The sequence below is a fragment of the Colletotrichum godetiae genome, assembly GCF_030913485.1.
Source record: "Colletotrichum godetiae strain CBS 193.32 chromosome Unknown BDP55scaffold_2, whole genome shotgun sequence".
Classification (NCBI taxonomy): domain Eukaryota; kingdom Fungi; phylum Ascomycota; class Sordariomycetes; order Glomerellales; family Glomerellaceae; genus Colletotrichum; species Colletotrichum godetiae.
In genome coordinates, this window is record NW_026851250.1 from 1,551,169 (window position 1) to 1,574,433 (window position 23,265).

Here is a 23,265-nt window from a genome sequence, read left to right on the forward strand (position 1 = left end):
CAACGGCAGACAGTAATTGCAACTTCCATTCCCATTTTTGAGACTCTAAACTTGTTGAGTGTCTACATAATCCAACAAACCAGGACGCCTCTACCTTTACCCGCCCGCATTGACGTGAAGTGCTAGGATACAGGTTGTCTTTCCTCCAAATTACCACTTTATGCGGCAGTCTCGTACTTTTGCTCGTGGACGGCAATAGCTCTGTCATGCAGCGGGTCAGCAAACTGACTAGGCCAATTCATTTTCACTGGGGAATTGGGGAGAGGGGGGTTGTCTTGTGACTCACCTGCCACTGGGATCCGTCTGCTTGGACCATGTGGGGGTCCAGCGCATAACGGTCGAGGCGCAATGCGGCGGGAAGTGCTCGTCGAACATGAGGCGGTACCAGTATCTGTCAAAATCGCGTGTCAGCGGCGCCTGATCGTTCATAGCAACAGACAAGGGATAAATCTTGGACGATGCTTACGCCTCCTTGGTGTCCGGAATGTCGGTGCCCCATTCCGGCTTGGGGTTCTTCATCATCTCGTCCGTAACGTGGAGCTCGGCGTTGTCCTTGAGCCCGTCGATCCATCCGTATCCGACACCATCGGAGAACTGCTCCTTTTGTCTCCACAGAATGTTGTCCGGGAGGTACGGCTCGGCGCCGGGCTCGTCAGAGGTATCAAACGCCTTACGGAGGATGTACTTCTCCATCTTCTCCTTGGTGATCATCTTCTCTGAGGGGTCGATGTTCATGCAGGCCTCGAGGAACTACAGAAAACAAAGTGTCAGCGGAGTCAAGGTATTACGGGTTTTGCACTCTATTCACCTCCTTGTCCAAGAAGGGCACACGCGCCTCAAGACCCCAAGCGGAGGTGGACTTGTTGGCACGCAGGCAGTCAGCAAGATGCAAGTTCTTGACACGGCGAACAGTCTCCTCGTGGAATGCCTTCTTGTCGGGAGCGGCGTGGAAGTAAAGGTAGCCTCCGAAGATCTCGTCACTTCCCTCACCACTGAGAACCATCTTGATGCCCATGGCCTTGATCTTACGGGAAAGGAGGTACATCGGTGTGGAGGCACGGATCGTGGTGACATCGTATGTCTCGAGGTGGTAGATGACGTCGGACAGAGCGTTCAGGCCGTCCTCAATCGTGAAGGTCATGACATGGTGCTTGGTGCCGAGGAACTTGGCGACCTCGAGGGCAGCCTTGTTATCGGGCGATCCTGGGAGACCGATAGAGAAGGAGTTGAGCTGGGGAAGATATGTGACAGTCGACAGCTTGTTATCGTCGTCGATACCGACCATGCCATCGCCAGTATCGGGGTTCTCCGTCATGGGAAGCGCGCCACCATTGGCATCGAGGGCAGCCTGCTTCAACCGCAAAGTCTCCCTTTGGGCAATGGCCGCGACCAAACTGGAATCCAGACCACCGGACAACAGGACACCGTATGGTACCTCAGCCATGAGCCTTTTTCTGACTGACTTTTCGAGCTTCTCGCGGATCAACTTAAGGTCGAGAGGGGTCTCGGGGACCTTTGCGGCGTCCCACCAGGTAGGCTCGAAGTATCTTGTGGTCTTGCCAGTGGCAGAGTCGTAGATGTGACCAGGGGGGAAGGCCTCGACCTTGTCGCAGACACTGTGCAGGCACTTCAGCTCGGAGGCAAAGTAGACCGCGTCGGGCTCTTTTGAGGACCAGCCGTAGTAGAGGGTGGTGATGCCGATGGGGTCGCGGGCGGCGATTGTGCGGTCCTGCTTCTTATCGTACAAAACAAAGGAGAACATGCCGTCGAGGTGCTTCGGGGCATCGAGGCCATACTCCATGTACTGTGATACGTCAGATCTCCATGCCTGCCAATATGGATATATCAAGTCGAAGATCGATATTGACTTACCAGAGGGATGACAACCTCGCAATCGGAGCCGGTCTTGAAGTGGTATTTGTGCTTGAGGGACTTGCGGATCAGACGGTGGTTGTAGATTTCACCGTTAACGGCGAGGACGATGCTCTCATCCTCGTTGGTAAGGGGCTGGGCACCGGACTCTGCTATGGTGATTAGCCATGGAAGTTGTGGCCAGGTAAAGGTGAATCTTACCGACGCCGACGATGCTAAGACGCTCATGGCACAGAACTGCAATTGATGGTCAATCGATGGTATACTAATAGTCATGATCAAGTATAACCTACTCGTCTTGTTGGAAATGACGCTTCCGCCTGTGCGAGGGAGATTGGTCAGTTGTCTGCTTGGCTCGTGTCGAAGTCGCGCATCGCGGTGACTCAGAACTCACTCCAATCGGGGCCACGGTGACGGATGCTGCGAATCGGGGGTCAATTGATGCGCCTCGAGTATGAATGATTGAAAACTCACGCCTTTGCAAGCTTCAAAGCCGTAGGCTTGAACTTTTGTACGTCGGGATGACTGCGCGCGCACAACAGTCAGTCGCATTTTCCAGAGGCATCATGGCGGGGTTAATTATTTTTTTGGAGGGGAGCTCGCGTTGCCCCTCCATCCGCGCCGAAATAGGGACGATCTCGCAGGTGGGCTTACCGGTGACAGGCGAAGATACCACACATGATTGCAGTCTCTCGAAGCTACGGCTGTGTGTTGTGTATGTGTATGGGATGAACTCTACAACTCAGAAAAGGTTGGAAGAGGCGAAAGACGTGTCTCAGGAGAATAAATACGGAGCAAGAGGTGGGAGCAACCGGGTGAAGGGGTGGGAGTGAAAGAATTATGACTCTTCTTGCGCTTCACCCAGTTTTTTTATTTTGTCGTTATTTCTTTCCGACCTTAGTTACCCTTTCCTTTTGCCGTAACGGCCCCAGAGAGTAGGTACTTGGAAGCATTGGACCGCGCTACTGATACACCTCAATGGCATCCCCCCAGCACCTGGCTCATCCGACGGAAGCCCAGCCCTGACACCTGGTACTTTACCAACCTTGGATTGTCGGAGGCCGTAGCCGGTGCTTCGATAAGGGTCGGAAACGTCAGGGCCGTCTACGACTCTGTGCCAAAGTATCCCCAAGGGTTGTCAAAGTGTGCCAAAATTGCAAGTCCGCCGCTGCGGAACCACAATGACTGGCTGCATCTGCACGATACGCTAATCTGCTGCGCTGCACTAGTGTAACATAGCTGGTCCCCTGGGCCGATCTCGGCTCTCGCACCCATTGACGGACTGGCCAGTCAGAGTTCACCAGTCTGCCAATTACCTAACCTTACCGACTGATAAGAAACTGCATCGTGCCCAGCCACCAACGAGAACGAAGAGCAACGAGTCGGTGTGGTTCTGCCGTTTGCTGTTTGCTGCTGCTGTTAATCTGTTCTTTCACGACAGCCCACATATGGTGCCACGGAGACGCCTTTTATTTGCGAAGCTGCAGGTCTTGATGCTGCTGGGCATACTTACCTCACTGTGCTCGGGATGATGTCTTCTACTGGAGGCTTTCGGCAGCCCGTGTCTTTCACTGTTTGGTAATACGCCCGCTCCCATTGAGCCCTGACTCTTCCACCCCCCGACTTACTCGTCACCGTTGTCAGGGTTCCGGGTCTCAGGCCAAGCAAGCTATTGTGGAGGCGCGCTCCTCCGACAGTGACACAAGAGCCGGCGGCTTTCGACGGGTAATAAATGAGCCTCCCACCACGGACTGGTGGGGTCTCAAATCACCGCCAGAAGAGTCATCATAACCAGCGTGCCGGGCTCGTATAGTCGACTCGCATATCATTTCTACTCATCTTTCCAAGCACTCAATCGATGCGTCTCACACACAAATAACCTATTCACCAGATCAACAGCTGGGCTGGGGGTCGATTGCCCACTTGTTTGCTTCCGTCACAATATCCTCATTGCATTGCCATCGAACAGATCGAAAGCAGAGAAGCAGACCGTATGGTATTCCCGTAACTCCGAAGTCCTGCCTATGCGCATGACGCTGTGATCTCGTAAATCTATTCACACATAGTTGCCGTTGCATCTAAGGCGCCGGGTTCTCTCTCACGACGCGCTTGATGCGCTTCTCGTATTCCGTCTTGTCCTTCTTGAAGAGACTGTAGGCTTCAGCCTGAGCGGGAGACTCGGGGTTGGGGTCGTCGAGCAGATTCTGGATACCGAGCAGGATCTGCTTCACCGTAATTGCGGGCTTCCACGCCTCTTCCTCATTCAAGATCGACAGGCAAACGGTGCCGGAGGGGTAGACGTTAGGATGGAACAGCGGAGGGACAAATTTACCTGCGCATGGTTCTGTCAGCTTGACGTGTATGGGCGAGCTTAGGGATGCTTTGCAACTTACACTTGGGTGGCTTCGTCGGGTACTCTGTTTTGCGCAGAATCATCAGCAAACGACTTTCACTCCACTGCCATTACTCCGAGTAACTCACCTTCGGGGAATGTGATTGTCAACTTGAACAGGCCGCCCTCCCAGATTGTCTTCTCCTTGCCAGGAATACCGCACTCCCAAACCTTCAGATCGAGTGTTCCACTTGCGGCATTGCGCTGAGGCTTCGCGAAGAAACCGAAAGGGTGGTCCTTGCGCCACTGCTTGCTATAGTATGGCCAGAATTGTTAGACACATGTAGGACGATAGAGAGCAGTTGGGGCAGTATACCGCTCCTCCTGAAGTCTGTTCTGGCAAAGCGACATTGTGGCGATGTATAATAGTCACTGAGAATGTCTGTGTCCAAGGTCGTGTGCGACGTCTGGCTCGCGTTTCGCAAGGTTGCGGTTGCGGGTGTACACAATCGGGACGATTCAGCCTTCGTATCGTGCCGTGATTGAGGGCTCGGTGCGTTCGGATGGCGGAGGTGTCGTAGAATGTTCACGCCGGTCGATGTAGAAGAGAAAAATGTTAAGGCTGGCTGTATTCCAAAGATGGTTCGGTGTGCTGAGGCAAAGCCGCAGCGAGTGGGAAGTCGTCAACGAGTTACCTGAGGTAAGGCGCCTTGCACTTGCCTCACTGGGTGCGCCGCGTTGGAAGGCGGAAGATTTTCGGAGTAGAGGTACGTACCGGCTTGGATCGACCAACGGAAGGTGCGAGACCTGGCAAACGTGAGAAGCCGCGGTACCTTCCGCAGGAGCTCAGGGCCGTCGGGACCTGTGGAAAATGGAGAGGGGCGGCAGGGGCGCGTAGCGGTCGCCCAATGGACAAATGGGAGAGTGGACCCCGCCCTAAACCACGTTTGTCCGGCGGCGCGGGGTGCTGGGAATCTGACGTGGGGCTACTGGACCTGCCCAGATGCAAGACAACCTTGGAGCTTCAGGCCGATTCCTCGGCTTTCATCTGACAGTCCACCTTTCTGCACGTACAAAGGCGATAATCCCAGCCCTTGTGAGGTTGTCTATCACCTGCAGCACCCCGAGGTTCTAGATCCTGTCGCCTACATCTGACCGCGTACCGTGCAACACCTTTGCCACGACCGCATATAGCGTTGCTTTGACCAGGGCGCCTGTTCTTACGTTTATCGAGACTGATACCACCCAAGCGACTTCTATTTCCTGTTACACGCATCATACTTGGACATCGCAGCTGAAGTTTTTTGTTTTTGCGAAGATGGAGAAGGACGGTAGCGCAGCCGGCGCCGCCAACACTGCCGAGGCAAAACCCACGGTGCCGCCAGTGGAAGAGACGAAGCCTACGGCTGTCGTTGAGGATGTTCCAGACCCCGATGAAGACGATTTGGATGACCTGGATGGTACGCAAGTCATTCAGAGCCCTCTGCGGCGGCTTGGATTATACTGACTCTGCTAGATATGCTCGACGACTTTGCCGCCGTGAATGTGGAACCAAAGAAAGCAGCACCACCTATTACGCCAGCTGCGAAGACCACTGCGGCTGGCCCAGGGAGACCCGCGGCAGCTGTAGAAGATGATTCTGAGGACAAGACACTCGAAGAGATGCTATCTTCCGACGATTTTGCAAAGCAGCTCCAAGCTGGCATGGCTGACTTGATTGGGGAATTTGAAAAGAATGTAGGAGACTTTTGAGGCATGTCGACAACGATCCGAACGCTGACTGTTTTCCACAGCCCGAAATGCAGGCGCAGTTCGACAACGTTTTCAAACAGATAAGTGCAGCTGCCCAAGAAACGGAAACCACTCCCGAAAGCACGACCGGAGCAAAAGCGCCACCACCGCCAGCCTCAGCTTCATCTTCAAGCAAAGCTCCCGTCTCGGACCCCATTGCCGACGGTTCTTTTCAGGAGACCATTAAGAAAACCATGGAGCGCATGCAAGCATCCGGACAGCAGGCGACTGCTGCTGCGGCAGAGTCCTCGACCGAAGACTTCCTCGCGGAGATGATGAAGCAACTCGGGGAAGGCAATCTCGAAGGCGGTGGTGGCAACGAGGAGGAGTTCTCAAAGATGCTCATGGGCATGATGGAGCAGCTCACCAACAAAGAAATCTTGTATGAGCCCATGAAGGAGCTCAACGACAAGTTTCCCGAATGGTTGGCAAAGAATCGGGAAAAGACCCCGGCAGAGGATCTCAAACGGTACGAGGAGCAACAAGGACTGGTCAAGGAAATCGTGGCCAAGTTTGAGGAAAAGTCATATGCCGATTCCAACGCGGCGGACAGGGAATACATTGTGGACAGGATGCAGAAGGTATGAACCCCGTTCGAACATGGGTTTTCACGCGCTAACAGTAGACAGATGCAAGCTGCTGGCTCACCCCCATCCGATCTAGTTGGTGACATGCCATCAGCGCAAGAAGCCTTCAATGGAGACGAGGGCTGTAATCCTCAATAATTGGACATCTCGATGGACGTCCCGTTAATTCTGTTCTTGCACAACCGATGCCTTGCCCCGTGAGTCTGCATCTACACAGGAGCCATTCATGGCGTAATCCGACCGCCGTTTAATGCCGAACTCCAAAAAGCAACCCCCAGATCCCCAAAGCCAAATAGTCTCGAATAAACGCCACAATGCAGATAGACCAGCAGCAATCAACGCCATGTTTTCAAGACATGTCCACATCCTGTGAGGACGCGTCTTGCTGACTGCTTTCCTGTGATACCAAATTCATGAATAATGAACCATAATCCTCGTCGTCCGACAGGCCATAGGGGTCTGATTGCATCGTTTGTGAGGAGCCAGATTCGGGCTGCGCGTCAGATGACTGATCGTAGGACAGCAGTAACGCATCGAGCTCGTCCTGCTCCTCCTGGGCAATGGCATCAACCATCATGTCGTCAGCATCATCGGGGATGCGTTGCGCGCGCTCTTGAAGGACCGATGCCGCGTCCTCAATATCTGCTTCGGAGAATATCGCGTTGCCTTCCATTTGCTTAGCATAATGCCGTTGCCGCATGTCGCGATCCCAATCAGACTTGAGAAGCTGTCGAATACGTCAGTATGCTAGATCAAGATTCAATAACATCGCCTTCACGTACAGTGCCCTCCATATCTCGTCGCTGGTATTGACGGTCGTCCGCGCGCTGCCTCACGTTTTGGAGGAACTGCTGCCGCCTGCTCTCCTGTGCCTCTTCGCGTTTCCGGACTATCGGATTCGGTCTCGTAGCTCTTGATGCATACTTGAACTTTGGTTGAGGGATAGGCGATGATTGTGTGTGTCGTACGGTGTTGTCATTGATGGGCGAAAGTGGTGATGACGCGCGGATGGGCGACGAAGAAAGAGGCGAGGGGACCGCGGGCCTGAAATCCCATGTCCGGTCGCTGAAGATGGGTACGGGTCCAGCGACAGAAAACATTTCGGAGGTTTGCCTAACTTCTGGTGTCTTGTCTTGTTGCATAGAGCCCACGCCGTGAGAAAGTGGGTGATGCTTGGGTGCAAAGTGGTGTGGTGACCGTGCTGTCTTCGAAGTAGGTAATGGGCTCTGGTGCTGAAGCTGTAGTTGTAGCTGTCGCCTCTTGCAGGTTGCTTAATTGGATTACGGCGCGGCAGGTGTCATTGAACGCGACCAGAACGCGGTTGAACTAGAGATGTTTTGCGCCACAATACATGTGGCTTGGATGGATGACACGTGAAATCCACTTTTCGAAGGGTCTTCTTCCCGGTCCGGTGACGGATCATGCAGAAGCAGTTAATTACGGTTTTTTTGGGGCTGAACCTCTATCCCGGCGGTTTCCGAACGGACCCCGAGGTACAAACGTGGCGCTCGACGAATGAAAACGACCGTCTAGAGTGCCACCGTCCCCCCGGGCCCCAACCATATAGCAGGCGCAGGCGCAGAGCCAGGAAGATAGAGGGAAGAGAAAAAAAGTCCAGCAAAGTTGACTGACGACATGACATTCGACTAATTAGCTCTGGACCGCCCCCAAAGCAGCTCGATCCCTTGAAAACGACTCCACTATCTGTAGCGACTGTTGGGAAGTCCATATCGAGACACGCCTCTTTGCATGCAAAAGCATACACCGAATCTCAACATAAACTCGTAGAATGAGTGTCGGCGCAGACAGTTCTCCTGTTTGTCTTATCGTCGGCGGCAGTCGGCCAGCGTCCAGATGAAAGTCTTTACCGCCTTCTCGCTCCCATTGCGCCGGCTTGTCACTCGACGGCCATGGACATGCTCCAACTGTCGTGGAGGCCCGTTGGCGCAGCAGTCTAGCCGGGCACAACATCAGCACCAGCAACGATTTGGCAATACCGCACGCGCATTCTCCCCCACAACCACGAACGCCGCGATTAGCAGGGCCGCACCGAAGACCGGAAGTGGTAAGAAAGGTGGTCGCGTGTGGCTACTTGCCTCGGGCGGTGGCGCCGCGACGGCGGGTGTCCTTGCGTTCGGCGACGATGTCAAGTACGGCTACGATGCGGCAGAGCGGGCAGGCCGTGTTGCGGCTGCGCTTGCAGTGTGCATTAATGAGTACGGATAACCCTTCTCGGAGAAGCAGGTCTGTGTCACAGTCCGGCCTTTGCTAATACACCTACTTGCAGCTACCGAACGACTCTCAACCAGAAAGAAACGATTGACGACTCCGAACTAGCAAACAAGATCTTGAAAGACTGTCACCAGCGATGCGCCGATCGAACATTGAAGGTCCTTGAGAAGAACGGTGGAATCTTCATCAAGTTAGGTCAGCATCTGGTGAGACCCCCTTTACGCCTGGGTTTCTCCGAGCTCTGGAGACTAACATGCCGGCAGAGTGCGATGAACTACCTCCTACCGCAAGAGTGGACCAACACCTTTATCCCGCTACAAGACAAGTGCCCCGTATCGTCCTTCGAGTCAATTGAGGAAATGTTCCGCCAAGACACGGGCAAAGAGCTTTGGGACTACTTCTCCGAATTCTCTACAGTCCCGATCGGTGCCGCATCTCTGGCTCAAGTACACACCGCGACAGTAAAAGATACGGGAATGCCTGTGGCTGTCAAGGTACAACACCCAGGACTCGCTCAGTGGTCCCGACTCGACCTCGCCTTGACACGATTCACGTTTTCCACGCTCAAGCGCTTCTTCCCGGAATACGATTTAGAATGGCTCTCCAAGGAAATGGATATCTCGCTCCCGAAGGAATTGGATTTCAGAGAAGAAGAGCATAACGCTAATCGGACGAGGGAACATTTCGCCAAGCTGCCCGAGCACCCTCTCGTCGTTCCCGGCGTTCTGTGGTCAAAGGAGCGGATTCTGGTAATGGAGCGGGTATCAGGACACCGATTGGACGACCTCGAGTACCTCGATGCCAACGGTATCGACCGAGATGAAGTTTCCGCCTGTCTGGCGCGAGTTTTTAATGAGATGATCTTCGGCCACGATGCACCCTTGCACTGCGATCCCCACGGCGGCAATCTGGCCATCCGGAAGAACGAGTCCCGACGCGGCCTCCGTGGCGGGCACAACTTTGACATCATCCTCTACGACCACGGCCTTTACCGCGAAATTCCCCGCGACTTGCAGCGCTCCTACGCCAAGATGTGGCTCGCCGTCATCGACGGGGACATGAAGCGCATGCGAAAGTACGCCAAGGAAGTGGCCAACATCAACGACGAGCAGTTCCCCCTTTTCGCCTCCGCCATCACAGGTCGCGACTGGAGCGTCCTCAACAGCGAGGGCTCCGTTCTCCAGACCCGCACGGACGACGAGAAGAAGGAGATGGGCGACGCGCTGCAGGAGGGCCTCATCGTCGACCTCGTCCAGCTCCTCGGCCAGGTCCCGCGCATCATCCTCCTCATCCTCAAGACCAACGACCTCACCCGCAGCCTCGACGAAAACCTGCACACCCGCCAAGGTCCTATCCGCTCCTTCATGATCCTCGCGCGGTACTGCACGCGGACCGTCTTTGAGGAGCAGCTCGAGGACCTGAAGCGGCGGGGCTCGCTGCTGTGGCCGCCGAATACCCTGCGCCTCTTGTCCGCGTGGATCGGATTCTTGAGGGTGGAGTTTAAGCTTGGGGCCTTTGAGTTGTATTTGAGCGCCAAGAGGGCGTTCGGGTTCAAGGGTGTTGAGTTTTCAGCTCCGGGCATGTGATTGTATTAGATACCTGGACATACATAGAGCTATAGACTTGTAATTTGACTGTACTTGAGAGTGTAAAACGAAATGTTTATTGGGTATCTACTTGGAAGGGTCTGCTGGCGTGACTGTTTCACGTTTGGCCTGATAAGGTACGAAAGTACTCGTCACCTATCTACTTCCAGTGATAACATTCTAGGAAAGGAAGTTGGGGCTGACATATTTACTATTGCATCCATGATATATCCAACATAACTCCGTCAATATCGAGAGTCCAATATTAATTACACGAACCACAATAATCCGTGCGTGCAACTCTTTATGATACTTGGATAGCTGTTGGTTGGATAGGTGTACATATTCCCGGTTTGAGTACAATTCGATAGAAGTACTATCGATCTTTTGTGGTTTGGCACATAGGGTTCAGAGCTCGGTTGAATGTTAGTTGGAGACACCTTCATTATGACACATCATCACAGCTATGAAAGAAAATCGAAGTGAGTTCGACAATGTTCACATTATCGCCTGCATGCGCCAGACTTATTGACTAAGATACAACGCTGGACTTTGTCATACTCGCTAGCCGGCTCCATTCCAAGCGATAGGGTGGGTATCGGATCATGAATCAAGGATTACATGTTGTCAAGACGCTCCTTAGCAGACTCCTTAGCCTCATCAGAGACGTTGGGATTCTTCAAAGTGCTATAGGCGAGTTTGTTAGTTATGACAATTCAGCCTTTTGGGAGGATTAAAGACTCACGCCTTGAGACCACCAGCAACGTTGCCAGGGTTCTTCTGCTCATCGTCGCCAGCCTTAGCGACGTCGCCGCCGTTGAACTCGTTGTCGAGAATCTTCTTGGAGTTCTGCTTGGACTCCTCCGAGGTGTTGGGGTTATTGATGTTGGCCTTGTGGCCGCCGGCGATCTGAGCTTCGGTAGGCATATTGAAGGTTGGGGGTTCCTTGGTGGGTTTGGGAGAATTTATTGGTTTGCTGTCGAGCTGATTGTAGGTATTGAGATTGGTGATTGCTTATTGTTGTGATGATGGGAGGCGAAAGAACATGTTCGAGAGGTGTTGGATTCTCTCCTTCTTATACATCTTCTGGACTCATCGGTAAGGAACCTCGTGACCTAGTCGAGTTTGAGCTGCAGGTCGACAAACAGACCAAACAAAGCAAAGCTTCAAGCCCATTCCCCAGACCGCCATCGGAGAGCTTGCGGTGGTATCCGCAAGTGGGAGAAGCGGTAGCTTCGACGTAATTCATGCCATCATCGATTCCCCCTCCTCATGTACATGGCGTTTTCACATCGACTTCACACGAAATGCCCATTAAACCCAAGAAACCATTACACAGAGCTTGTGAAAAGATACTTACCTCGACCCCCTCTTGCATGACAGTTTTACCTGGTAGGAAGAAGCACGACGTGGAATCAACTCATCCGAGCTACGGCAGGGCTACCGGGCCAACCACCGAGCGGTCTGAACTGTATGGTCTTAGTCCCGGGAGCTCTTTCCTCGTACACTTTTGATAGTCAATCCCTTTTGATCATTCGCCATGAGATAAACAGTCATGACGTCCTTGGTTTTGTTTCCTTCTAGGTATGTTTATGGAGGAAGGAGTCGTCTCAGCAGCATGAGCGAGATCGAGATGGCACGGGTCGGTGCGTCGTGGCTTGAATGATTTTGCATGTTTCTTATTCAACTACGCCCAAGCGGTCGTACTTTGCGTGCCTGGAGGGAGGTTTAGACATTACTTTCCGTAAAGAGGCACACTTTGTGGAAAGGGGTACCTTAGGATGGGGCGCCGGGCGCCGGGCGAAAGTGTGGAGGAGGGGCGGGAAGAGAGATGATAGATCGGGCTAAGTAGCAAGCTACTGTGACAGCCTCGAGGTATCAGCCTAGAAGGGGGAAGGACGAGCTTCGTGTGGTTAACATGGCTGGTGGTACTGGTTAAGTGAATCGCAGTGACAGCCCTACAATCCCCTACGACGTTACACTTCTCAATTAACGGGAGACGCGGGGTCGAGGGGGGCAAAAGGACGGACGGCACTAGGGGAATTCGGTTCATGCCCGTCCGCCCACCACCGCCGCCCCTCCATCTAGATAGGTAGGTACACTTCCGGTCGATAAGGTGGGATGAAGTCAGATCGACCGATGATGATAGCGGGGAAACGGTATAGGGGAGGGGAGCAGCGTAGCAAACACTCCGGGGAGGTTTCTCTGCCAATAGGTTGGGGAAGAGTGGGCATTGGAGATGCGGCTCGTGGTTGCAGGAGCTCGGTGCTTTGAGAAAAACCTCAAAGCAAACATGGATCGAATGTGGAATCGTTGTTTGCTTCCTCGAGGCTCAAACAGCTATACTGCTTTGGGGAGGCTCGTAGATCGATCTGATCTAGGCTGCGTTCTCTCGGACGCCTAACCTTGCCGTCATGACCAAAGACCATCGTCATTATTCAGGCCGAAGAAGAAAGAAATGCTTAATGCTCGGTGCACTATTGCATCGAGGTATTCAACCTCACCGGCACTTCAGTCAATTGGTATCTACTGGACCTTGTCATGAGGATGCCGATGCCCAATTGCTGCGTTGCCTAATACGAAGGCACGATGAGCTCCATATTGACGAACCTTGACGTGAATCGCCCGACCCGGTGACAATGACACGATGGGACGAGATACTGATGTACTGGGTAACTAACCCCGCCAAAGAGCTCATCCAATTGTCAGATCCCCGCCAAAAACATTGGAATCTGACATGGCAATCCGGGAAAGGAATGCAAGGTACCGGGCCATGCCCCAAACCTTGCCAAGCTTCCCAGCCTCCAGGTGTTAGCCCAAAGCAAACAACATCAAAGACCGCTTCTAGACCGCGCAAGGGTCCAGGTGCGCGGGCGGGGGCTACCTATTCGGCTGTGTGTGGCCTGTGTACTGTGGGGGAAGCTGATCTTGACCTCATCTTGCGTGAAGTCTGTGTTTTTACAAAATTGGTGCGTTTTGAACAATCCCATCACAAGGTAACAAAGCTTCGCCTGCACGCTAGGCGCATCACGGTGGTGGTGCCGCTGGTAGCCTGATAATGCGGCTGTGAATAAGGGCCAGAAGGTGATGAATCATCGGCTTTGTTTGGTGATGTCAATGACTGGGCGAGCTAAGCCGGGCCAAGACGCAAAAATATGCATACTGCGGAGAGCACAGACTCCCCGCGACAGGAGCTTCTTGTCCGGAGGGAATGAGGGGATATGGAACGACTTTTGCGTAATGATCGCCAGGGGAAGGAAACTGTAGGGAAATGTCAGAGAGGATGGTTGATAGATATGTAGAATCGTGGGCCCCGTCGACTGCTTTATCGTTACCGTCTTCAATCATCTCATTGCTTGTTAGACACTTGTCACTTACGTTGGGCGACTCGTCACCCGCTCATGAATGAGCCGGGTCCAATAAGTTCAAAGTATCAGTGTGTCCAGCCAGCCATATGAAAAGAAGGCCGTCGTCGGTATTCACTAGATACCAATCATTCGAATCCTCGCTGTGCGCCGCTTGGAAACACGAGATTTTCAACTGCTTGTGCATACTTCAGGAGTCATGACCCTTGACATCACGTATCGATAGTTTTAGTGTCATCGGTCCATCAGTCGCAGGACGGGATTCGTTGCCTTGCATAATCATAGAGAAGCAGCGTGGTTCTAACGGCGATTGAGACGTGAATGGATACACGTGCCTCCTATGCCTAGCAGATATGTCGACCGTCGGGTGATGTTGCCCACAACCCGCTGGCTTCGGGTAGTCAGTCAATGCTCGACTAATGCCTCGCGTCTGTTGACAAGTGAGACAGGTTGGTCTGGCATCAGAATTCCCATCTGCACAATCACACTTGCAGGGTAGACCGACCCGTTTGAGCTGGACTTGGTGTCGCCAAATCCCCTAAACCTTCCAGGTGCATGATTGGATCCATGGGTAATTGAAGGGGATCTCAAGCCATTGCAGGAAACCCGATGGTGCTGTGCCGTATCGTCAGAGGCCTCTTCACCATATTCGCGATGATGTCTGTTTTCGGTGATGCTTCATCTTTCAGGTGACGTTATCGGCAAAGAAGACTACCGCCGCGCCAAAAGAGATGTTGAAGTCGGTGAAGTCAGCCGCTCGGCTAGTGCCGCCGCGGTGTCCATGTCAGACCGGACTCACCGACCAATCAGCACCCCAAGTGCGGCTGTCAGTGGCAAAGTACCCACCCTGCCGCGTGGCTGAGCTGAGGCTTCGCTCGGGCCCCCTGCCCATCCCCAATCCGACTACACTCCATCCCGTCTCAATTCCCCGTCCTCGCCGGACCGTCGGCATCCCGTCGCAAACACCCCCAAATCATCTTTTTCCCGTCAATTCTTACAATCAGCGTTTAATGGAGCCTCAGCTGATGTAACCACACCTCACTCCAAATATCGAAACGAGGCTGAGAAACAAAACATCACTCACACACACACACCCGCGCATCAAACCCCTAAATCACCGCCGGCCAACCCCTCCAAAATGACATCACCGGACGCCCCCGAATCCCAACCGGCAGCCATCAACTATGTCGCCGGCTTCCTCCTAGTCGGCCTGGCGTGGGGCTTCACCACCCCATTCATCCGCCGCGCCGCAAAGGACCACAACCCGCCCCCGCACCCGGTTCTCGACACCGACGCCGTCAAGAACAGCTGGGTCCGGAGTCGGGTGTACGGCGCCTTCTTCGGCGTCGTCGACCTGTTGCGGAACCCGCGGTATGCCGTGCCGCTGCTGATTAACTTGACCGGGAGCGTTTGGTTCTTCCTACTTATTGGACAAGCTGGTGAGTCTCCTCTTCAATTTCCCTTTCCATCCATACCCTCTCCTTTGGAGTGGAGAGAATGCGGAAGAAAAGAGGTCTGTGTCAATGACGGCAAATGTGCTAGAATTGAGTTTGACGGTCCCCATCGTCAATACCCTGGCGTTCCTCTTCACTGTCATTGGAGACTGGTGGGTTGAGAAGAAGGTCATTAGTCGAGGTAAGTGTGCTTTCAAAGACCGAGAAACCCCATCCATTGGCTATGATGCTAACCTGCTGCAGAAACCTTGGTCGGCATGGTGCTATCTCTTTCAGGAATAGCGTTATGCGTGCATAGCAAGACGAAGTACTGAATTGAGCCTCAATGGTTTGGGGGCGCTTTCGAGAAGAGATACGGAGCATGCATGAGACCTGTGAATCCTGATGTCTCGTTCAAGGTGCATAATGCACGATATCATATTTGGCATTTGAGCCCATGTAGAAGGTGTGTAAATAAATATATATACAGTAAAAGCGAACAACGTGCCTGCTCCAGGCAGCTTCAGTCATCTAAACTTCTACCGTTCAAGATCTACTACTCATCTCTCCGCCCCTCGGAAACTTCCTCTCTATAGTCATTTGGTCTACCTGGACCTTCTTCCCGTTTAAGCGCGTCCAGCTCGCTCGTGAAACCTAGTAATAATGCAGGCCACCAGAGAAAAAGAACAAGAAAAAGAAAAAGACATTATCGAAACGCTCGCTTCGTAAGTGGTATCCTCCATGCGCCGTTTATGCCAAAAAATTCCCATCCCCGATGTCGTCAGAAGAAACATTACTTTTTTTGTCTTGAATCATCGAACATCCCAGTTATCTTGGTTCGTCTCATGGATATCGTGACGGAAACTCTTATGGTCGACGTGCGCGGAGCCAACGCTGCACGCCTCGCTGGCTCGGGTCCTCGGCCGTCCAGCGGCCCATTGTGGCATCGGATGCCAGCAGTTCGTTGTAGATCGCCTCGTCGGTGATGGTAGCGAGCTCCTAGAGTCATCGTATCAGTCCAACGTGCCCCCCACCGTATTCCCAGCGCTCTCGATGTATCATAGACTTACAGCTCGTAGCTGTTGATCACACGCTCTCAGATGCGACTGGTTCCTCGAGTTCGGTCGCGCGCCCTGTAGAATTCCATCCCTGTTTGTGACCCATCGCTGCGCAGCAGCTTGTCGCAGGTAGATCTTTTGACACTCGTGTCTCCTCGAAAATGCGTCAAGCAAACATCTGCAATGCCAAAGTCAGCTCGCGAGCCCAAGTTGAAGTCAGAGAGAGATGTCCTCACTGCCTCAGCTCCGCTTTCTCCTGCTCAAGGGTCCCGCCGCTTGCTTGGGGGACGCTGGTGTCGGCGGCGCAGTTGAGAATGTGCTGCCCGTCAAGGGAGCATTGGCGCAACGCCGCCCAGCCTTCTGTATAATAGTCCTCCATGTTATTGGGATCTGTGGGTGCTGCCGCGATGTAGTACTGCAACGTGCGGAAATCGGAAAGGACTTCGGCTACTCTCGTCGTTCGGTAGTCGTTCACTGACAAATGTATTAGTTCCAAGCGCAACAAGAGAGCCACTGCCATCTGGAGTACATCTGATTGAGGTCTCTGCCGTATGATAACTCACATCCGTCCATTGTGATAGCACGTAGGGTATATTAGTGCTCTCAGTACTCCAAGGAAATCCGACGTTAAGGAAACGGACCGAGTAAAGTGAAAGATTAGATAGAAAGATTAGTGCCAGATCAGCGAACGAGAGGCTATTACTTTCGAAGACCATGAAACACTGGATGGAGCATGATGATCGACATCAAACTTCGAACGCCACGCTCTTTTCCTTTTGTATGTTCTGGACGGCCTCCCAAGGACACGAGAATTCAACCGCGAAAGTTTACGGAGCATAGTCCGAATCAAGGTCAAGCCTGGCTCCCGTCAGGAACCATGAATGAACCACGAATGAACCCATGCCCGTGTCCTTCGAGCGGAGGGAGCCCCATAGGGATGCATGAGCTCATTGAGAGGGTTGTGTCCAATGAACCCTTGGTTTGTCTGGATTGACACCCACGGTCCCCCAGTTTGCTGATAGGGCTAGCTGACGAATCGGAAAATACACGCCGGGGTCCTGGCAGTTGGGATGGCTTTGCAAGCTCAAAGCTAGACGGAGACCCTAGCCAAGCTGGTGGCATACCCCCGGTTCCCGGCAAGATGATGCGACAGAGAAATATTTTTCACCTGTCCAGGAGGCCTTGGAATGATGCCAACTTGCATCTTGAAAGCCTGTAAGACCACGTTCCGGCCCTGGACGGCTATCATAGTTGACGATAGTCTGGCGTGTAATGCGGGCAGGTCAGCATGGGAAATCATGGCTGCAGCCATTCACCATGGCCCGGACAAGGCTGCATGGGATGTGAGACCTGCCGGGGAGAGGGTGGGAAGATCTGGGACGGTGGGATGGAACACATGGTCTTCGTCCGCAGGCCGGGGGGGAAGACAAGTTAGGATGACGAAGAAAAAAAACCACCAAAACACCCCAAAGAGCCTACATCCAGCCCATCGCAAAGTGAGTCTTTTCTCCGGTAGAACGGACAGGTCGGTAGCAGGGATGCGGAATAAGGTAAGGCTTGTGGATCCTCAGCTGCATCCACACCAGACTTGGCGGCCGGAATAGGAAACGGGCTGGAGCTTTGCATGTAGTGCTGCTCCACAACTTCGTGGCTTAACGGGGATAACAACCAATCAACTGTCGAAACTGTGACGTTCGCCGACGACTGGCACGTTTGGCACGTTTTATTCCAGCTGAACCAGTATCGTAAAACCGTCACCCGCATTAGGCCCCCGTCCCCGTTACCCTTTGCGACTTAGCAGAAGGCTGACTGGGAGACTCGGGAGGTGTTTTCCTTACGGCACTCGATTGCTGTGAAAAGGACTGGTCGGGAGCCTTTGGGGGCTGATATCTCCAGCTCTGACTCGGGACGCCATCTTCCTCGAGAACCGTCACCCTTGTCTCGGCCTCGTGAACTCTGCAGCCCCCAATAAAGGAAATACGGCCTTGCATTTGCACAGCATTTCTGACTTCGGGTCGCTGAGCAATCAGACGCTCCTAATGGTCCAACCTGCTACTATCAACATCATTTCCCATATGCAAATTTTTGCTTTTTTAGAAGCTCGACTCACTTAATACCACTGGCCGCCCTATGAGACCGTTTCACGACACTTTGACAGCCTCATGGGAGTATTCGACGCCCGTTCTTCGATATTGCTCCTCCAGTCTGACTGGGCTAGATGAGCGCCCATATTTTCTGCTGTCTCATGTCTCGTCCAAGTAATGTCCGGCGCAAACTCCGTGAATCACGATATCCGCTGGCCTCGGGCAAGCCATGACTTTCCCACATGCCTACTCGATCAACACTCAGCCAAGCCACAAATCATAGGGCTCGCATCGATAATCATGGGATTGATCATGACAGCATCTTCCAAATGTCTTGATCTATAGTGATTGGTAGGCTGGCTAGTAGTACAATCGTGTGCGGGGATCTCGGTTCGTGGGACTTTAAGCTTGATTCTCATCTGCAATATCCCGCGAAGCTCATGCGTGATCTGGCCTGTCAACGAATCAGTGTCACTTTGGACTGAGCATCCGCTGCACCAACTATCCCCAGCCTCCACCGGCCGGAATGTGTTTTCTCCACCTCAGTCCTTCTCCGCAATCGCCTGTAACCGCTCGTCGATCTCATCTTCAGTCAGGATCCGGAAGCCGGAATCCGTACCTTCCTTGCCGTCCGCACGAGGTCCCCCAACAATGCCGATCTCGATCTCACCCTTCTTGAAGTCCATGCTCAGGACAGTGCTGAGCGTCGTGATAGCGAGCTCAACAACTTCCGTCCAGTCACCAGGGGCGGCCTCCTTGTTGCGCAGCTTCTTCTCCAGGTGGTTGAGAGCCTCCTGCTGCTTGGGACCGGCCGCAGTACCCTTGTAGCCAATGTAGTATCCGGCGGGATCGCACTTGAACAGCTGAGGTCCGAACTCAGAGTCCAATGAGATGAGCGTCGTTGCAACGCCGTAAGGGCGCATGTAGGCCTAGACCACCCGTCAGTCTCTGTTCACACAGCCACCTCGAAGTTTGTATGCTGCTTACTCTTTGTGTGTAGACCTGGCTGATGTTGGCCAGCCTCTTCGCCAACGCATCGGCGGGCATTTCGTAGCCGTACTTGTAGCGAAACTCTGCTGCCTCGCCCTGGGCACGCTGGGAGAAGGCGCGGGCATCGGCGATGGAGCCCGTGATCACGCATCCAACAGATGGGGAGAGCTGGAAGAGATGGGAGACGGAGGCGGGGTCGATGAGTTTATCCTTGTAACTGGGTCAGTCGCTCTCCCTCTACTGGTAACTCAGCTGATTCTCGACCTACAGGGACTTTCTTCTGAGACAGGACAACGGCGCAGTCCTTGCCTCTGACGCCTATCGACATGATGTTGGCGGCTGTGATTGCCTTGAAGGCATATTCTATTCGATGTCGTATCGTCAGCCCTGTCCACTACTTCCAGGCCAGGTTGTTTCGAGCCCCGCATGACGGCATCACCACAGGGAGGGGCAATCGGTTCGCTGGAAAGAAGACTGTACATACCGACTTGGTACAATCTTCCCTGCTCGGAGAAGATCGTGATGTGTCGGTCGTAAGCTGAGCCACCTGATTGAGGGAAGACATGTTAGCTATGGTGGGCATTCGCATGGGTTGAGGTTAGCTGTTGTAGGACGGACGTACCCGACATCTTGGCGGTATTGCTGTGTTTACGTTGATCAAATTACGTCGAAGAAAGTCGTGGTCGGTCGTCAATAGCTTGGAAGAGTCGTTGATGGGTAGAAGGTGGAGGTGGGTGTCGTCAATGAAGATGGGGTTGAGCTCTAGCGGAGCTCTTGGACGTCGACGCGTTTGCAGGAGCTTGCCTGGAGCAGGCGAGGCAACGGCACCGGGAAGCTCCAGGGCCTGGGCTGGAAGGCTGAGTGGATGCCTTGCATTGGGGGTCATTCTCTAAGGCAACAACTATCCCACGACGCAAAGCTTACATAAGGCAGCTCTGGCTGCTCACCTCAGGTCACACGTGCTGAGTCTAACACTGAAGCGGCACTTTCCGATACGTACATCAATTGACTGGGGAGCAGCGGGGCACCCCTGCCCAGTGGGAACGACAACGCATCTCTGCTGCCAAAAATTTGGGAGGGCGGTATTCAGAGCCAGAAAAAAAAAAGTACTGGGACCATTCCCGATACTCTCTTTTCAAGTGTCAAGCACCACCCATTGCGCCCAATAGGACTGCGGTATACGAGGCCACAGCATTCCAATCGAATAAGCCAATCGCACGTGGAAAACATCAAAGCGGCCCAGTTCTGCATTTCTTGCTTGTCTCGTCAGGCCAAACGCGCAGAAACGCAAATTCCGATCCAGCAGCGGCCCGAAGAAGCAGCAGGAGTAGCAACAGCAGCAGCAACCCCTCCCCTCCCTTCAGAGGAAAATCCGATAGACAAAGCCGAAAGGAAGAGAAAAAAAAAGAGGGTGTGCCCGCTGCCCGTCATGTCCTCCGCACCAAACGTCCCGGCCTGGAAACGATTGGGCCTCAAGCTCAAGCAGCCCGCATCCGGCGCAGAGATTGGCGGCCCTGCTCCTGCCGAGGGATCGAAGCCCAACGGGCAACAACACCACGACCGGGACGCCAGCGGCCCCGTCGTCAACGCCGCCTACGCCTCGCCGGCCGCCGCCGCCGCCGCCAAAAGGAAACGTCTCGATCAGCCTACTCCTCCCCCTGCGTACAACTCCAATTCCCCCTTCAAACGGACCCGCACCGACGGCGACAGCAATGCAACTCCGACCTTGAGGAAGCAAAAGTCCGTGACCTTTGCCGACGACGTCAAGAAGAACACCTTCACCACCGCGGCCGATCCCAAGAGGAACAAGAAGAAGAACTCCAAGCCAGCGACCCAGCAGCCGACCGCCGACATCAAGCCCTCCCTTGAGTACCTCAAGAACTGGAAGTCCTCACGCCAGACGTGGAAGTTCAACAAGAACCACCAAACGATCCTGATGAAGCGGGTCTTCCACTCCGACGCGATCCCGTCGAGCGACATTGGCACCTTTTACGAGTACATCCAAGACCTCAAGGGCTTCACGCGGTCGCGGCTGCTAGAGACGGCGGCTGAAGTGAAGAAGGAGGACGCCGAGCAGGGCAAGGCTGCCTTCCCCGTAGGCACGCCGGACATGGACGGGAAGCAGTCAGAGTACGAAAAGGTACTGGCTGGCCTCATGCAGCTCGGCAATGGCTCCGGCTCCAAGAGGAAGCGCTTCGACGAGGCCGGCTTCGTGTCCAAGTCCACGGACGTCGCCATCACCCAGAGGGTCATTAAGCGCATGCGTGCCGAGACGATATTGGAGGAGCTGTCTGACAGCGAGGATAGCGATGCCATGACCATTGATACCGAGGAGACGGCCCCTCCTGCCCAGGCGGCTGTGGCTCAGGAGGAGGAGTCTGCTGACAAGCGGGTCAAGCTCAACGACGGCACAACGAAGGAAAAGGCCCCTCGTCGTCGCAAGAGACGTACCAACGTTGACGATTCGAGCTCTGAGGAATCATCTGATTCAAACTCTTCGGATTCGGACAGTGATAGCGACTCCGATGATGAATCGGACAACGCGAGTGAGGTACAGCGCCAAGCCGCTCAGCGGGAAGCCGAGTCTTCCAGCGAGTCATCATCATCGTCGGAAGAGGAAGACGACAGCAGCGAGGACGATAGCGAGGAAGAGGAGGAAGCCCCTAAGAAGCGGACAGGGTCGAAGAAATAGTAGCATAGCTCTGTCTGGCGTCTATCCTCATGTCTCTACTTTTACCCCCCCCTCACTACTCAGTACAACGTCCCGATGTCAGGATATAGAGGATTGTTTGATCTATTTGTTTCATTAGGAGCAGACTTGAGTCTACATCAAAGGGATACCCACGAGTTCCTACCTCCACCTAAGAAGAATACAACCTGGTGAACCCAGCCTTGGGCGGCTGCAACCAGTTCCTCTCGTCATACTTGTTCCCCTCCCCCTCAATGACGTGAAACGTGTAAATGATGCGCCCCTTCTGACTCAAATTCTTCTCGCTCTTGTGCAGCAAGTTGCCGTGAATCAACACCAGATCCCCAGCCTTGACCTCCCCAGGCACATACTTCCCCTCCCCAGCCTTCTCCTGCTCGCTCGCCTTCTCGGCGCCGTACACATCACCAGGCGGGAACCGCGGGCCCTCGTTATCCACCATCTCTGTCCCCGCGTCCCCGGCCTTGCGCACGAGCCTGCTCGACACGGGTGCCCAGCGATGCGAGCCAGGCAAGAACGAAAGACACCCGTTCTCGAACGTCGCGTCCTCGAGGGCGTACCAGAAGCCCACGGCGGACGGCGGGTCCGTGTACAAGAAGGTCGAATCCTGGTGCGGGGGCACGGCGCCGCCGATCTCGGGTTGCTTGCAAATGATCATGCTCTGCAGGCACCGCGGGTCCCGGAACCCGAGGCTGCGGGCCACGGCGGCCGGCTTACCCCGGACGGGGCCACTGCCAGCACTGCCAGTGGTAGAAGACGCGGGATCCGAGATGGCGGCAAAGGGCGGGGAGAGGACGTGCAGGTAATGGCCAATCTTGTTGATGGCACGGGCTTTGGGTTTCACGAGGTTGCCCTCGTCGTCGAAAGCGTCCTCCTCGAAGAAGAAGCGAACCTTGTCGCCCGAGGAGAGGAAGTAGTCGTCGCCGACGTGGTCTGCCTTCTCGCCGGTGGAGAAGCGCGTCATAGGGTGGTCGGCGAGGGAGAAGTTGTCCAGTAGGGAGTGGGTCTCGGCGAGAAGGCCGGAGACGGTCTCCGGGGATAGGGCGCCGGGGATGACGAGGTAGCCGTCGCGGTGGAAAGATTCGAGTTGCTCCGGGGTGAGACCCTCGTCTTGAGCGGGGACCGTCATGGTGATGAGTCGTAATTTGGGTTGATAAGGAAGAAGGGTAAAGATTGTCTTGATAAGATTCAGGACGATTTAGCTTTTTTGATGGGCCCGGGTGAGAGT

At 54.1% G+C, this 23,265-nt stretch overlaps 11 protein-coding genes across 11 annotated transcripts; 4 read left to right on the top strand and 7 right to left on the bottom strand.

Moving 5' to 3' along the window:
• Positions 1-158: 158 nt before the first annotated feature.
• BDP55DRAFT_540301 (asparagine synthase) lies at positions 159-2,552 on the bottom strand (the record flags this gene model as incomplete). The annotated part of the gene is made up of 10 exons (XM_060568108.1): positions 159-201; positions 287-391; positions 467-750; positions 809-1,804; positions 1,873-2,024; positions 2,074-2,109; positions 2,166-2,192; positions 2,267-2,292; positions 2,347-2,397; positions 2,527-2,552. 10 exons carry the CDS (start codon positions 2,550-2,552, stop codon positions 159-161), a joined length of 1,746 nt encoding a protein of 581 aa, XP_060436370.1.
• Positions 2,553-3,825: 1,273 nt separating this feature from the next.
• Positions 3,826-4,716, bottom strand: BDP55DRAFT_137732 (SUMO-conjugating enzyme ubc9). Its single transcript, XM_060565542.1, has 4 exons — positions 4,581-4,716; positions 4,354-4,517; positions 4,266-4,289; positions 3,826-4,204 (listed from the first exon to the last, which is right to left on the bottom strand). The coding sequence occupies exons 1-4, from the start codon at positions 4,613-4,615 to the stop codon at positions 3,951-3,953; spliced, it is 477 nt and encodes a 158-aa protein (XP_060436371.1). The 5' UTR covers positions 4,616-4,716; the 3' UTR covers positions 3,826-3,950.
• An 806-nt stretch (positions 4,717-5,522) lies between these two features.
• On the top strand, positions 5,523-6,720 carry BDP55DRAFT_626175 (Pex19 protein family-domain-containing protein; the record flags this gene model as incomplete). Its single annotated transcript, XM_060571600.1, has 4 exons — positions 5,523-5,664; positions 5,721-5,941; positions 5,998-6,576; positions 6,625-6,720. The coding sequence occupies 4 exons, from the start codon at positions 5,523-5,525 to the stop codon at positions 6,718-6,720; spliced, it is 1,038 nt and encodes a 345-aa protein (XP_060436372.1).
• A 211-nt stretch (positions 6,721-6,931) lies between these two features.
• Positions 6,932-7,682, bottom strand: BDP55DRAFT_626176 (uncharacterized protein; the record flags this gene model as incomplete). The annotated part of the gene is made up of 2 exons (XM_060571601.1): positions 6,932-7,309; positions 7,365-7,682. 2 exons carry the CDS (start codon positions 7,680-7,682, stop codon positions 6,932-6,934), a joined length of 696 nt encoding a protein of 231 aa, XP_060436373.1.
• A 453-nt stretch (positions 7,683-8,135) lies between these two features.
• Positions 8,136-10,884, top strand: BDP55DRAFT_643649 (ABC1 family protein). The gene is made up of 3 exons (XM_060573520.1): positions 8,136-8,798; positions 8,870-9,020; positions 9,078-10,884. Exons 1-3 carry the CDS (start codon positions 8,437-8,439, stop codon positions 10,398-10,400), a joined length of 1,836 nt encoding a protein of 611 aa, XP_060436374.1. The 5' UTR covers positions 8,136-8,436; the 3' UTR covers positions 10,401-10,884.
• A 133-nt stretch (positions 10,885-11,017) lies between these two features.
• BDP55DRAFT_723127 (conidiation protein 6) lies at positions 11,018-11,327 on the bottom strand (the record flags this gene model as incomplete). Its single annotated transcript, XM_060578704.1, has 2 exons — positions 11,018-11,087; positions 11,146-11,327. 2 exons carry the CDS (start codon positions 11,325-11,327, stop codon positions 11,018-11,020), a joined length of 252 nt encoding a protein of 83 aa, XP_060436375.1.
• A 3,576-nt stretch (positions 11,328-14,903) lies between these two features.
• BDP55DRAFT_743623 (uncharacterized protein) lies at positions 14,904-15,929 on the top strand (the record flags this gene model as incomplete). Its single annotated transcript, XM_060580495.1, has 3 exons — positions 14,904-15,204; positions 15,260-15,400; positions 15,463-15,929. The coding sequence occupies 3 exons, from the start codon at positions 14,904-14,906 to the stop codon at positions 15,531-15,533; spliced, it is 513 nt and encodes a 170-aa protein (XP_060436376.1). The 3' UTR covers positions 15,534-15,929.
• On the bottom strand, positions 15,930-17,136 carry BDP55DRAFT_138022 (uncharacterized protein). The gene is made up of 4 exons (XM_060565544.1): positions 16,820-17,136; positions 16,493-16,730; positions 16,269-16,434; positions 15,930-16,197 (listed from the first exon to the last, which is right to left on the bottom strand). Exons 1-4 carry the CDS (start codon positions 16,827-16,829, stop codon positions 16,066-16,068), a joined length of 546 nt encoding a protein of 181 aa, XP_060436377.1. The 5' UTR covers positions 16,830-17,136; the 3' UTR covers positions 15,930-16,065.
• A 1,746-nt stretch (positions 17,137-18,882) lies between these two features.
• On the bottom strand, positions 18,883-19,959 carry BDP55DRAFT_723130 (proteasome A-type and B-type; the record flags this gene model as incomplete). The annotated part of the gene is made up of 5 exons (XM_060578705.1): positions 18,883-19,269; positions 19,328-19,540; positions 19,599-19,693; positions 19,815-19,877; positions 19,953-19,959. The coding sequence occupies 5 exons, from the start codon at positions 19,957-19,959 to the stop codon at positions 18,883-18,885; spliced, it is 765 nt and encodes a 254-aa protein (XP_060436378.1).
• An 800-nt stretch (positions 19,960-20,759) lies between these two features.
• Positions 20,760-22,022, top strand: BDP55DRAFT_723131 (uncharacterized protein; the record flags this gene model as incomplete). Its single annotated transcript, XM_060578706.1, has 1 exon — positions 20,760-22,022. The coding sequence occupies one exon, from the start codon at positions 20,760-20,762 to the stop codon at positions 22,020-22,022; it is 1,263 nt and encodes a 420-aa protein (XP_060436379.1).
• A 169-nt stretch (positions 22,023-22,191) lies between these two features.
• On the bottom strand, positions 22,192-23,166 carry BDP55DRAFT_539938 (phytanoyl-CoA dioxygenase; the record flags this gene model as incomplete). The annotated part of the gene is made up of 2 exons (XM_060568077.1): positions 22,192-22,422; positions 22,477-23,166. 2 exons carry the CDS (start codon positions 23,164-23,166, stop codon positions 22,192-22,194), a joined length of 921 nt encoding a protein of 306 aa, XP_060436380.1.
• Positions 23,167-23,265: the final 99 nt, after the last annotated feature.